This window comes from Neovison vison, chromosome 1, assembly GCF_020171115.1.
Source record: "Neovison vison isolate M4711 chromosome 1, ASM_NN_V1, whole genome shotgun sequence".
In the NCBI taxonomy this organism is placed as follows: Eukaryota; Metazoa; Chordata; class Mammalia; order Carnivora; family Mustelidae; genus Neogale; species Neogale vison.
In genome coordinates this window covers 306,103,821-306,118,918 of record NC_058091.1, presented here as the reverse complement: position 1 = coordinate 306,118,918, position 15,098 = coordinate 306,103,821, and the positions used below count along the sequence as shown (strand labels likewise).

The window sequence follows — 15,098 nt, the reverse complement described above, 5'->3', positions numbered from 1 at the left end:
TAAAATCTTTTTAAAAATAAATAAATAAATAATTAAAAAATAAAAATATTTAAACCTATTTAGAAAGTTAAACCATAGTTCTCCTTTTTTTTTTTTTTAAAGATTTCTACTTATTTATTTGACAGAGAGCGAGAGAAAGTACACAAGCAGGGGAAAGGCAGACGGAGAGAGAGAAGCAGGCTCCCTGATGAGCAAGGAGCTGAGCTGGATTTGGGACTTGACCCCAGGACCCTGGGATCATGACCTTCGCTGACGGCAGACGTTAAACCAATTGAGTCACCCAGGCACCACTTCAGTTCTCCTTTTTTTTTTTTTTTTAAGATTTTATTTATTTATTTGACAGAGATCACAAGTATATAGAGAGGCAGACAGAGAGAGAGGAGGAAGCATGTTCCCTGCTGAGAAGAGAACTTGATGCAGGGCTCGATCCCACAACTCTGAGACCAAGACCTGACCTGAAGGCAGAGGCTTTAACCCACGGAGCCACCCGCACCCCTAATTCTCCTTTTTGAAATCACAAAAAGACTCAGAGAAATTATCTGCAATACTTTATGATGTTGAAGTTAAACTGAGTCACAATTCAGTTTTTTCAATAAATGATATCCATAAGACAGGCAAAACTGTTTTTTAAGCTAATCACACTTTATAAAAGGCCAGCAAACTCTCAAACAGTGTGACAGTGTCATAGGTAAAAACTGGATTTGGTCTGTTGCCCATATAAGAAAAACTGTCAAAAATTATTCCATTATGGTAGTAGGTAGAATTGCATCATTTTAATTTAAAATATCCAATGGAAATAAGACGGTCTGTTCCATAAGTGGTCCTGAGAAAACTAGACAGCTATATACAGAAGAATGAAACTCGACCATTCTCTTACACCATATACAAAGATAAACTCAAAACAGATGAAAGACCTCAATGTGAACAGGAATCCATCAAAATCCTAAAGGAGAACATAGGCAATAACCTATTTGACATCGGCCACAGCAACTTCTTTCAAGACATGTCTCCAAAGGCAAGAGAAACAAAAACGAAAATGAATTTTTGGGACTTCATCAAGAAAAAAAGCTTCTGCACAGCAAAGCAAATAGTCAACAAAACAAAGAGGCAACCCAAGAAATGGGAGAAGATACTTGCAAATGACTCTACAAACAAAGGGCTGATATCCAAGATCTATAAAGATCTTCTCAAACTCAACACACACAAAACAGATACTCACATCAAAAATGGGCAGAAGACATGAAGAGACACTTCTCCAAAGAAGACATACAAATGGCTAACAGACACATGAAAAAATGTTCATCATCATTAGCCATCAGGGAGATTCAAATCAAAACCACATTGAGATATCACTTTACACCAGTTAGAATAGCAAAAAGTTGACAAAGCAAGAAACAACAAATGTTGGAGAGGCTGTGGAGAAAAGGGAACCCTCTTACACTGTTGATGGGAATACAAACTGGGGCAGTCACTCTGGAAAACAATGTGGAGGTTCCTCAAAAAATCAAAAATAGAGCTTCCCTATGACTCAGCAATTGTACTACTGGGCATTTACCCCACAGATAGAGATGGAGTGAAAAGAGGGGCCATATATACCCCAATGTTCATAGCACAATGTCCACTGTTACCAAACTGTGGGTAGAGGGGACACCACTGGCATTTGTGGGAGAAGCTGTCCAATAGCCACACCTGTACCAGGGGAAGGCCAAAGGGATGAGGCGCTGGGTTCCAGTAGCTTCTGTTACACCTCCCCTACTCCCACACACACACAAATTACATTTATCCATACCAAAGCAATTTCTGGGTATGCCATGCTCTCTCCAGTTCCCCCTATATGCATTGGCTCTTCATTCTGCTAAGAAGGCCTTTTAACCAAATGCTACTCAACCTAGCACATGCTCTGTAAGCCTTCCTATAATTCCTTAGAAAAGCTTCTGATCTCCTTTGCCTCTGCTCACAACATAATTGTCCAAACCTCCTCATAGCAATTCTGTGTTGACTAATAACTATCTGTGTTACTCCACTAAGCTGTAAGTTCCTTGAAGACACAGCCTTTTGTTTTCATGCCTGCTTTCCCATTTCTGCTACCAAAACTAGCAGGACCTCAAACATTAGAGAAATTTGATGAATCAGGAAACAAATATATGTGGGTCTAGTATAAGTTCAACCCAATTACCTTCTTGATCTTTGGGATAATGAATGGTTTCAGCAAGAAAAAATGCATTGCTTAAAATAATGACTATTTTCCCTACATATTAAAACCAAGAATAGGTTAATCAACAGCTAATGATTAATTCATCTTTGCAAAGAACGTCTCCAAAACCAGTGATACCATATGGGTTACATAATTATACATAATGTATCACTATTGTTTAATATTTAGTACTCCGTTGTTCAAGCCATTTTACCAGGTGCATTTGTACTTTATTGTAAACAGAAGGCAGCAACATACCAACAAGAAAGTATTATTAGGCATAATTTGAGAGAACACATCATTTCAAAGCACTATAAAAATCCCCAGACACAATCTTAACAGCACGTGAAAAGCACATGATAAGTCCTGCAGGTCTGAGTTCTCAGTTTAGGCAAGGTGAGTGATAGCGGGAAGCACAGTTCTTTCTCAATGTGGAGACTCCCTGGTGTAGTATTGATGTACAAAATTCCCTGGCCCCATCGCTGAGGATACCTAGACTACATCCAAAGTGTGCAGGAAGCTAGAGCAATATAGAACAGTCTCCACAACCACCAACTCAAGATTGGTGCACTGGGGCTGCATGGGCTTCCTGGAAACCCAGCCAGGCACCTTTTCCCTGTGGGACCATGCCTGCGCATTCCAACGGCCAGAGTTCTGTGCAATTTTGGAACCCAAATCTGCCATGGCCAAGAGCTGCCGACACAGTACTTTCAGTATGAGAGATATCAATGTCCAATCAGGAAAGAGAAGAATAATCACAAATGTGGCAATGCCTGTTATCTTTAGATGACCTAGCGCTAGGTAGGAACTTAGCTATCTAAGGCTTAGGGAGATCTGGAAATTAAATGCCTTCATTTAACTTCACCACAAAAACATCTGATTCTAGGTAGGAAATTAGTTTGTGATTAGGATGATTTTAGGAATTGAAATTGCCATGATTTTTTGTGTACGGGGAGGTTATATTAAGTCGTACTGGAAAGTGTGGCAAATTATAATGAAAAAAGTCTGGGCTTTTCATTAGTGGATCCTGACATTAATTCCAAATCCTACCACTTACCGTCTTTGCAACACAAAGCATTTCTGAATTTGAGCCTTGAATTTTTGTACAAAATGGGATGGTAATAGCCACATCTCAAGATCATTGTGAAATTAAATGGCATGAGTAAAACATACAATGCAATATGTAAAGTCACTGTTCAGGAATTTTTTCACACAACATTATTCCCAGAAGCCAAGATATGGAAACAATTTAAATGTCCATTAATAGATGAATGGATTTAAAAAATGTGGTGTGTGTGTGTGTATATATATATAAACATATATTTATTTTTATATATGTATATTTATTTATTTATTACTCAATCATGAGCTAGAAAGACATCCTGTCACTTGCAATCAACATGGATGGACCTTGAGAACATCATGCTAAATGAATTAAGTCAGACAGGGAAAGACAAATACTTTGTAATATCACTTATATATAGAATCTATGTAATATCACTTATATATAGAATCTAAAAAAATCAAATTCTGAAAAAGAGATTGTAGAATGGTGGTCACCACTATTTGAGGTATAGGGAAATGGGGAGATATTGGGCAATGGGTACAAACTTCCAGCTAAAGGATCAATAGGTATGGGGGTCTAATGTACATTATAGCCTACTGTAGTAGAGTGATTGTAGCTAATTATACTGTATCATATACTTGAATGTTGCTAGAAGAGTAGATCTTAAATGTTCTCACCACAAAAAAGAAATGGTCCTATGTGATAAGATGGGGGTCAAATCTCATGGTGGTAATCATTTGCATCATACAAATGTTCCAAGTCAATACACTGTACACACTAAACATGATGTTATAAGCCAATTACATCTCAATAAAGCTGAAAAAGCTTTTTCCCTTCTAGTTCATTATTATGTTATCTCTAAAATGTACCCAATAATCAGTAAAGCAGCATTCTCTCCTATACAAATATATTAATGTGTCTGACTTTTGTGTACCTCTTGGAATATTCAAATGGGTCACAACTATTTAAATGTGTCTCCCAGAGCAATGGGGCGTGGCCACCCCCTTACCGGCCATGGCTTTCATCAAGGTGTGGATGCAGGTGGTCTTTCCTGCTCCACTGGGCCCCAGGGCCATCATCCCATGCCGCACTCTCTGCGTCTCAAACAGCTGGATGACTTTGAGTTTCCAAGGAGGATGGTTGATTAAACCAGCTTCTTCAACCTGAAAACATAAAAGCCCCACATTGGGCCACATCAACAGCAACTGGGACTTACCATTGTGCTCAAGATAAGCACAGACACTGAGTGGGGGTGGGGAGAGGAATGGGGGTTCTTATTTAATGGGCATGGAGTCTCAGTTCGGGAAGGTGAGAGAAGTTCTAAAGATGGATGGTGATGATGTTTTGCACAATAATGTGAATGTACTTAATGCCACTGAAAAATACATTTAAAAATGGTTAAATGGTAAATTTTATGTTATGGATTTTACCACACAAAAAGATATATTGCTGGGGTCCCTGGAAGGCTCAGTCAGTGTAACGCCTGATCTCAGGCTTGTCAGTTCGACCCCCAAGTGTGGCATGGAGTTAATTTAAAATAGAAAATTTTCATATATATTGCATAAAAATATATATATACAAAGACAAAGAGCAAATTGAACACTCAAAATGTTATCCCAAGCCAATAAGAAACATCTGCATTTGCCTTCAACAATTGAATACATTTATATTAATATATCCTTGAATATATGCCTAGGAACAACTTAAGAATAAAGACTCAAATGTCAATATGCATTTTGAATCTTTAATTTAAAATGTGATATTTAGTAACTGAAAAACTTTGCAGCATACCAAGTTGACTGATATTCCATAGAAAATTCCAACTGTCTATAAATCTACTGGGTAGTTTTAATCTGTACAACACATACGTGAAAGTTAACATGCCAAACGCTATTCTAAGTTCTATATTCGTAACAACACTAGAAGATTTGTCCTATCGATATCTTTCTTTTACGGAGAAGGAAACTGAGGCACAGAGGGACCTAGCAATTTCCCCAAGATTATTACTTATAAAGTTAGAGTGGGGATGTGAGCCCAGGAAACTCGTACTATCATGCTATGCTTAAACACACTATGAACGATGCTTTTATTTTTACTTAAATAATTGTTGGATAATAATCATGTATCATTTTATGCTATATATCTGTGCTTTTCAAATTGTTCATATGCTACGAATTATGCTGTTAGTCACCCTATACGTTACTTATACTAAGTTTTTAAGACAATGCTACAATTAATTCAGCCATATGATGAAGAAACCATTTGCAAAATGAATCATCACTCTTACCTGATCAGGAGATTAAGATTTTTTTTTTAAGATTTTATTTCTTTATTTTAGGGGGTGAGCAGAGGGTGAAGGGAAAGACAGAATCTCAAGCAGACTCTTCCTGAACACAGGCCCACGCAGGGCTCTGTCTCAGGACCCTAAGATCATGACCTGAGCCAAAATCAAGAGTCAGACGCCTAACTGGGCCACCCACGGGCTCTGGAGATGAAGATTTTTATATACTTATTTTTAAAAGGAAAATATCCATCAAATTCCATTAGATTGAATTCTAAAATTCTAAATTCTAAATTCCATGAGAATGGATTCTAAATCCATTAGATTTGATTTTTGTTAACAAATATCTTCAAAGAATTCAAATGTGTTTTATAAATATGAGCTAATAGCCACTTCTATAAAACCTTTTTTTTCCCCCCAAACTCTTCCTTGTAGGAAAAGATACAGAAGCACAGGGTTTACATGGTTCATTTTCACTCCTAGGAAAACTATAAGAAAGCAAAGCTCTATCAAGTGTCATGGGAAATCCAGACCCGTAATGATACATATAACGTGGTAGACCCCTCCAGGGCCCCAGGAAGAAATTGCAAGTGATGCTGGGCCTGGGAAAAAAGAATGACAGGTGAGGAACCTCATGAGATCATTGTGTATGACTCTCAGGGGCAAGAGTCAGAGATCAAGGCCACGTGGAAACACCAGGGCCACAGAAAAAGCCAAGCTGGGCCAGGCAAGGCAGCTAGCTGAGCCCCACTCCTCCCGCTCCCTCGTCATATTTCTTTCGGAATCTGGTGTGGAACAGTTTCCATCAATAATGGGACCCTGGGCACATGGCCAGCTAAACATGTGGCTGTGGGATGGTGGAGGACTCCCTGGCTGGAGGAGCTCCGTCAGTGGTGAGGAAAAGCCTGTCCTGAAACACTGGCCACAGCCCTGGGGGCTGTTCTTGGAACCCACAGAGCTGGAATATATGAGCGCCACCTGACGCCCATGGAATTCCAACAGGAGGGACGTAGGCCTGGATGCCCTGAAAAATGTATTACCTGTCTACTAATCGCCATTTCCAGTTCAGGGTAACCTGCTTTGTCCAGAAGAATATTTGGGAAGAGATCTTCAATCAAACTCAAAAATAAGGGTTCATCCTCATCAATCTAAAAGAGAAAAGAAACGGAAACTGGATCAACTATTTTTGCACGATGTACAGATAAACTGAAAATGCTGAACATACCAAATTATTTTATCAAAACTATTAATAAATAAAATACCATCTTCATTGAAGTTGAGAAATATTTTCTCATGCTACCCGTAAGTTAGTTATTTATAGAAAGGGGGGAGAGAAAAGGGAGGAAGAAGAGGAAAATGGAAGGAAGTAGATGAAGGAAAAATTTGCCTACAGAACAACCTCCCCATAAAATAACCAGTTTGGAGAGTTACTATATAACCTACAAGTTTCTAATTTGAATTTTAAAAAGTAATTTAAAAAGTAATTTAAATAAGAGACAGTAACAAATTCATGAATTGGAATTTGCCTCACACTTTTATTTTGAAATAAAAATATATCATTCTGTCACCTGTGCATAGATTTGCTGATATTGAACAAAGGATTTTCAGTCTCTACTGTGAAATGAAAGAGTGTGAAATTATTACACATTTGTTAAATTTACATATAATTTCCTGCTGGGCTCTACAGACTTTAAAGAAGGTGAGATTTTAGCTCTAAAATCCAAAAGTATTTCAAGGTATTTGGAAACTTAACATGTGGATTTTTAAAAATCCATTTCAATTCTATGGAAGTAGGCGTATGTTATACTAGATACGAGTTACTGCAAAAATAACTTCCGAAAAAGTCTAATTTAAAGTTATGCTCTCCAGCGCTTTTAGCTGATAATTAAACATTTTAAATGAGTATTTTAAATAAATATTTCTAAATCTCATTTGTGCTTAGTTAGCTGATATTTAAGTGGGTGGAACTTTTCCATCTGTGAATCTTACCAGTTTGGAAAGATTCATGTCTCGTAGAACGCGCATGACGATCGTTGATTCCGTATCTGTGGGGTTGGCTCTTTTGGCTGCTCCCAGTGTTCGCAGAACTGACAGAATGTTCCGCAGACCAAAATCATAATGTACCTGAAGCACATGAGGTACACAGGGCTTATTTTCAACATTAACTTATGCGTGAAAACTATACATTTGACAAAAGGCCTATTCACAATAATGAACAAACTGTAATTTTCCTTTAGAAAAAAATTGTACAGCTGGTGGAGCAATAAATTTTTATCAATATATTTTTGGAGCAAATAGAGAATATCCAAAAGAGTCCTCTCATATATGACCATTAATTTAAGCTCTTAGGTCAGAACTAATAAATATATTTTGACAGGGAGAAAGGAATAAATTTCCTCTTGGAGTATACGCGTCCTCCTGAGCTTCTTCTTAATCAGTCATCCATAGAAAAATTTCCTCATATATCTAAAGCTAAAATTCTGAAAGAGGAGTATATATATTTATATATGATGGGGAAAAGACAAAGGTATTAAGGAAGAAGAAAAGTAGCTACATTCTAGGATTACATACAACTGGGAAATAAGGACAAATCAGAAAGCCAAGCCCCCAGCTTTGTTATTCCCTTAATATATATTTATAAAAGCTCAATAACACCAAATTTCATCACATGTAAATTGAATAATTAAAACCCAATTATCCAACCACTATAAACTTTTTAAAATATTTATTTATTTATTGAGCTAGTATGAGCGGGGAGAGGGCCAGAGGGAGAAGAAGAGAGAGAATCTCCAGCTGACTCCAAGCTGAGCACAAAGACAGATTCAGGGCTTGATCCCATGACCCTGAGATCATGACCTGAGCTGAAATCAAGAGTCAGACCCTCAATCAACTGGGTTACCCTGGTATCACATATTACCAACCACTATAGAAAACAGTATGGCCGTTGCTCAAAAAATTGAAAATAGAACTACCATATGATCCAGAAATCCCACTTCTAAGTATATACCCAAATAATCGAAAGCAGGAGCTCAAAGAGATATTTGTACACCCATGTTCATAGCAGTAGCAGTCACTGTAGCCTAGCGGTGGAAGCAACTCGAATGCCCATGGATGGATGAATGGAAGAAAAAATGTGGCATAGCCATACAGTGGAATGCCATTCAGTCATAAAAAGGAACTCCGTCACCCGCAATACCACAAATGAACCTTGAGGCTCATGCTAAGCAAATAAGCCAGTCAAAAAAAGACAAATGCTGTATGATCCCCCTTACGTGAGGTATCTCATGTAAAATACAAAGCAGTAAAATACATAAAAACAAGAAGTAAAGGGGGAGGTATCTGGGGCTGAGGGTAAGAATAAGAGAGGAATCGCTGTTTAATGGGTTTAGAGTTTTGCAAAAGGAAAAAGTTATGGAGATTAGTTTCATAGCATCGTGAATACACCTTTTTTTAAACATTTTATTTATTTGTCAGAGAGACAGAGAATGCACAAGTAGGGGGAGTAGCAGGGAGAGGGAGAAGCAGGCTCCCGCTGACTAAGGAGCCTGATGCTGGGCTCCATCCCAGGATCCTGGGATCATGACCTGAGCCGAAGGCAGAGGCTTAACCCACTGAGCCACTCAAGTGTCCCACATTGTCAATACACTTAACACTACTGAATTGTACACTTAAAGATGGTTAAGGTGGCAAAGTTAATATTATGTATGTTTTATCACGTGAAAAAATAACAATGATTATTTGCTAAGGTGACTGGAGTTGTATGCATCACTTCATACCCACCAATGGGGGGATGGAGCCCAGAAAAATATTCAGATGGAGTTCCTACTTTCAAGGAGTTTAAATTCTAATAGAAGTACCATGATAAAAAAGTAAGCAAATTCACCAAAAAGTAACAATGACTTGAAAGTGCTGGTGTGTGGAATTAATTAAGGAAAACTTCTCAGAACTGGACTCACTTAATGTGTGGTCATGAGGTGAGATTCACAGGATGTTCACCCAGAGATCAATCAGCACGGGGCCAACTGTTTTGGGTGCGTAGACTCATTTTGTCAGACAATGACCCGGTGAGCAGGGGGCATGACGGAAAGAGAAAGGCGATAGTAGAGAAGAAGACCAGAGTCGGTGATGTGGGAGTTTTCTACAAGCAAGAAACAGTGTGGAGGGGCGCCTGGGTGGCTCAGCAGGTTAAACCTCTGCCTTCAGCTCAGGTCATGGTCCCAGGGTCCTGGGATCAAACCCCGCAGGGAACTCTCTGCTCAGCAGGGACCCTGCTTCCCGCTCTCTCTTGCCTGCCTCTGTGCCTACTTGTGATCTCTGTCTGCAAATAAATAAATAAAATCTTTTTTAAAAAAACGAAAGAAAGAAAGAAAGAAACAGCATGGAAAAACACTTGACAGAGGAAGAAGAAGAATGGGTACGTAAAGGCTGCAGAAGCAGAAGAAACCAAGAATATTTTTAGAGAAAATATAATTTAATGGAGGCTGGGCGTATAAAAAAATAGAAGTTGGGAATGAAGGAGAGTGAAGAGAAGGATCAAAGTTATGTATGTCAGGAAGTTTTATTCATGTTATAGTTTTACGCTTATTTTAGTGTTTTATTATTTAGCATGTGCTTTTGGCAATTTTTATTTATATGTCCTAACAATCTGTGCCATGATCCCCACTTCCTGGTGTGATCTTTTCCCCTTGAGTGTGGTAGGACCTGTGATTTGCTTTAACCAATACAATACAGTAAAGGTGACAGGTCATATGTGATTGTGTATATATGATTCTGTGGTCACATTACTTAAGATCTGTGATGGCTGATTTTATGTGTCAATCTGAGTGCGCCCCAGGAGGTCCAGGTAGCTGATCGAACATTATCTGTGAATGTGTCTCTAAATGAGTTTCTGGAAGGGATTAGCATTGAACTGGTGGGTTGAGTAAAGAAGATGGCCCTCCCCAGTGTGGGTGGGCACCACCCCATCGATGGAGACCTGAATAGAACAAAAAGGCAGAGGAGGTTGGATTCACTCTCTCTGCTCTACTGCTGGGCTGGGATATCAACCTTCTCCTGTCCTCAGGGCTCCCGGTTGTCTGGCCTTCAGACTTGGACTAGAATCTACACCATCATCCCTTCAAACTACACCCCCAATTTCCTGGTTTCCAGCTTACAGACAATAGATCATGGGACCTCTCTACCTACATACGTGTGTGACCTAATACCTTATAATGAATTTCTTTGTAGGTATAAATGAATGTATCATATTGGTTCTGTTTCTCCGGAGAATCCCAATACAGGACTGCTGCAGCCATCTTGCTGGAACCTCTTCTCCTCACGGACGTTGAGAGGGCAAGCAGCCATGTGGCAGGCAGCAGCGTGCAGCCTGTGGGGACCAGTGGCGCGGCCTCGTCCAGCTGACAGCCGGCAAGAAGCTGAAACCCCCAGTCTTCCAACCTCGAGAACAGAATTCTGCCAACAACTGCAGTGAGCATAAAAGTAAGTCCTCCCCCAGTCATGAACGGGCCCAAGACTTGATTGAAGCCTTGTTACGCTCTAAGCAGAGGACCCAGCCAAGCTGGACCAGGACTCCTGACCCACAGAAAACATGAAATAATAAATTATGTGTTGTTTTAAGCTGGCAAGTTTATGGGACTGTTGTCAAACAGCAACAGATAACTCCGACAAAAGTAATGTAAGATTAGTTTCATGCCTCGTAATTAAAAACTGCATCAGAAACTGCTACTCTAAACAGTGCAGGAGGGCACCTGGGGGGCTCGGTCAGTTAAGCGTCTGCCTTCGGCCCAGGTCATGATCCCAGGGTCCTAGGATGGAGCCTCCTGGCGGGGCCCCTACTCACCCAGGAGCCTGCTTCTCCCTCTGCCTCTCCCTCCTCCCTGCTCACGCTCTCTCTTTCTCAAATAAATAAATAAAATCTTTTAAAAAAAATTACAGTAGATGAATCACTAAACTCTCCCTCTGAAACTAATAATACACTATATGTTAATTGAATTTAAATTATAAAAATGAGAAATAAATTTTTTAAAAAGTGACAGTAGATAAAATAGACTATTATTAGCAAGGCATGGCCGCTACATGAGCGACTTGGAAGTGAGAAGAGCAATGACTAAGAGGTTCCTGAAAACCATGAGGACACACAGCACATATTATGATTAATGTACCAGTGGGATAAAGAGCAAATCTTCATATTTATAATTCTTTGGCTCTTCAATCAGTTCCAAAAGTACTTACCTCATTTCTTACGCCGCAAATATTAATTTATTTAAGAGCATTTAAAAAAACTATGCATATAAAATTAATTTTGTAATGATAAGACTTTCAACTTCGTATCACTAACGTAATCTGCAGACAGCCCTAGCCTACAATTTTTCAAAACGAGCAAATTTCACAGAAGAGAAGAACTAAGGGGGCTAAGTGCGGAGAGCCCCCCAGCACCTCACACCTGCTTAGAAAGCTGCTCCTCGCACAGCTTGTAGAGTGTGAAGAACTTCCGGGCCAGAACAACGTTGTCGATGAAGCCACAACTAGCCAGCTTCACCCTTATGATAATCTGCCGGTCGGGCACCATCATGGCCACGGAGCGGAAGTTAATCTTCAGGTTCTCGGGGAGCTCCTGCCGCCCAGCATAGCCAGGATTCTACACGGGAAATAAACACCAGGGGTGAACGTCACGGTCACGGGGCAGCACACACCCACTGTATGCCAGAAACAGATCCATCGAGCACAGGCAGCCAATCTGGGCTGATCACTGGAGAACGCACTTACATATCTTACTCCCCTTTTAACCGGAGAGACGACATCACAGGTTATTACGACGAGCTTTGTTTAACACCCAAGGCTTTCACACAGGAGTTAAAAATACCGTCCCAATTTCCGTCCATGGAAACGAAGGGCCCTGAGACCCGGGCGAGGCATGAAAGCTGCGATAAGACTGACATTCAGCAGCTCTCCCTGTGGCTCCTTACCATGGTCAGGAAAAGTCCAAATTCAGGGTTCATAGTCACATTATCTCCATCGGTAAAAATAAAAGACTTTTTCCGCTCCTTTTTACATGTCAGAATAATGGAAATTTGCTGGGCTGCCACGGACAGAACTGGTAAATCGATACGGTTAAATTCATCAAAACAACCCCAGGATCCAGACTGTGCCAGTCCTTCGGAGGAAAATTAAATAGAAAATCCAATTAGTATATAATTTCAAAAAGCCGGGGGAAAGGGCATTTTGCAGCTGCCAAGACAAGCCAGAGATAAGTCTGTTCAAAAAAAAACCTGGAACAAACAGACTATGCACAGGGTGCCCCCAACATGATTCACCATGTGGCACTTCATCTGGAAGCGGCCAACCTGCGGGGGTGAAGGCGAGTGAGGAGGACAACAACACCGTGAGGTTCAGTTTCCGAAAAGTTGCACAAAGTTGAAAAATGACCCTGCACTGTAGCCAATGGTTGAAGAAAAGAAATCTTAACAAGATATTCCACCCTAGCTTAAATTTTTCATCAAGTAAAAACTATAACCATCACCTTTAAAAATCCGTCCAAGGCCTCGGAAGTCCATCTGGTCAGAACAATTGAAAACCACAACATACTTCCCAAGACATCGTCCCATATCTTTCGTCGTCTCTGTTTTCCCGGTTCCTGCAGGTCCGGCCGGAGCTCCTCCCATGCTCATTCCCAGAGCCTGAGCCAACGTGATGTAACACCTGCAGGAAAAGGGACATCACTAGAACTACCCCGCCAGCACCCGGAAGGCACTGCGGAGACGCCACAGCAAAATGAAACCCACGCCAGATGTAAAAAGGGAAAACTCGAGCCACTGTCCCTACATAATATTTCCCGAACTGCATCTTAATATATGCTTTTCTTACCGATATAAACATGTGTAGAGGAAAAAGGAGGGGATGGCCTATGGCCAAGTAAGTTTGAAAATTCCTAAAAAGGTCCAATGGGCTTTCTCAGGATAATGTATAGTGAGATTCTCCAAGCGTGAAAAATAGTACATAGCATTTTCAAAACTTACTTGGCAAATTTTCACAAAAACCTACCAACCTTTAAAGAATGGTATTCTATAGAACAGACTGGACACCATTTGATTAATTGCTTTTTGGGTGGTACAGTCAGTTAAGCATTTGACTCTTGGTTTTGGCTCAGGTCATGATCTCAGGTTCGTGAGATGGAGCCCTGCGTGGGGCTCTGTGTTCATCGTGGAGTCTGTTTGGGATTCCCTCTTGCCCTCTCCTGCTGCCCCTACCCGCTTCAAATAATCTTTAAAAAAAAAAAAAAGATTAATCCCCTTTTGAATCTAATGAATAATTTGAGGTATAGGGGGCATGATATTTGATATCTGAATCACACATTGCTAAATAATCACATCTTTGATCTATTTCTGGGAACAACTACTGTCCTGACACACACCTTCTACTGTCTCTTACTGCATGATATTAACAGAAGATTCTGGAAGAAAATACAAGAGTGCCTGGGAAGGAGAAAACTAATCTGATACTCACTGATGAGTTACTCGATCCCCCAGCATCCCACTGGTTGTCAAAGGAAGTCTATAAAGTAATGCAGTTTAGGGCTTTCTTGTGGCTGAGCTCTGTAAAGTATTCATCTGGACTCGAAAAATATTTCAAAGGATATAAAGTTATCATCCAGCATGAAGGGTGGAAATAAACCGTGAGCACATCAACTGGAGGTCCTCTAGAGTCGGTATTTTAACAGAAGTAGGCTCCTAAAATAGGCTAGTCAATGGCTGAGCCCTGAAAGTACACAGAGCCCGGAGAGGGAGAAGACAAGGTAAACTCAGGAGGACGCCCAAGTTCACTTTGATTTTGCCTTTTAATTCAAGGTTTTCTTTCTCGTCTTGCCCTTCCGCTATCCCTGGCAGAGCCGTCTCAGTAATAATAGTTCACGTGATGGGCTCCACCTACAAGATCTCACGTAAGCCCGGAACGGAGAACCCTGCAGGGAAGCTACTGTTGTTTTTCCCATTTTGCAGACGAAGGGAAAGGTTTCCAGAGATGGGACTCCTTTCCTCAGGATTGTGGCGGCAGAGCTGAGACTCGAGCTTACCTGTCTGGTGACAAGCCCTAACACTGCCGGGTTCTAGAACATGTCCACCCCGCCAGGTAAGGAATAAATCTCCAGGAACTCTGGCCACCCACTACTTCGTCTTGCAAACCCTTTTTACAACTGGGATCATCTGGGTCTATATTTGAACTGAAGTACCGGCAAGTTGTTAAAGTGCCTTGAAGGCATCCTACTTACATGAAAAATAAGTGGGCAAGCCAGGTGCTTGATCCCTTCCTTCCTCCGCTGGGTGAGGCTTCAGCCCAGCTGCTAGGCTGGCCCCCAGACTCCTCTAGGACTTGCCTTTCAGAGACAAGCATGGATCTTCATGTCCACATTCATGTGATGCTCCCGAGTATTCTAGATGTATGTGCACCTCTCCTCCTCTTTCCTACTTTCCTTTCCAGTCTCTTGGCTGATTTAAAAAATGTCATCATTCAGGAAAAGGATTTGGACTTTTATGTGCTTAGTGGTTTTCTGCAGCTTTCTATCT

At 40.5% G+C, this 15,098-nt stretch overlaps 1 protein-coding gene across 1 annotated transcript in view; it reads right to left on the bottom strand.

Annotated features, from left to right (window-relative positions):
* The window catches only part of DNAH5 (dynein axonemal heavy chain 5), a 168,892-nt gene that overhangs the window by 109,567 nt on the left and 44,227 nt on the right, over positions 1 to 15,098 (bottom strand). Inside the window, exons 20-25 of the mRNA XM_044233758.1 lie at positions 13,061 to 13,239; positions 12,507 to 12,694; positions 11,984 to 12,178; positions 7,531 to 7,665; positions 6,582 to 6,689; positions 4,270 to 4,423 (exon numbers count right to left, since the gene is read on the bottom strand). Coding sequence (XP_044089693.1) covers positions 4,270 to 4,423; positions 6,582 to 6,689; positions 7,531 to 7,665; positions 11,984 to 12,178; positions 12,507 to 12,694; positions 13,061 to 13,239 — 959 coding nt within the window. The remainder of the gene's footprint in view (positions 1 to 4,269; positions 4,424 to 6,581; positions 6,690 to 7,530; positions 7,666 to 11,983; positions 12,179 to 12,506; positions 12,695 to 13,060; positions 13,240 to 15,098) is intronic.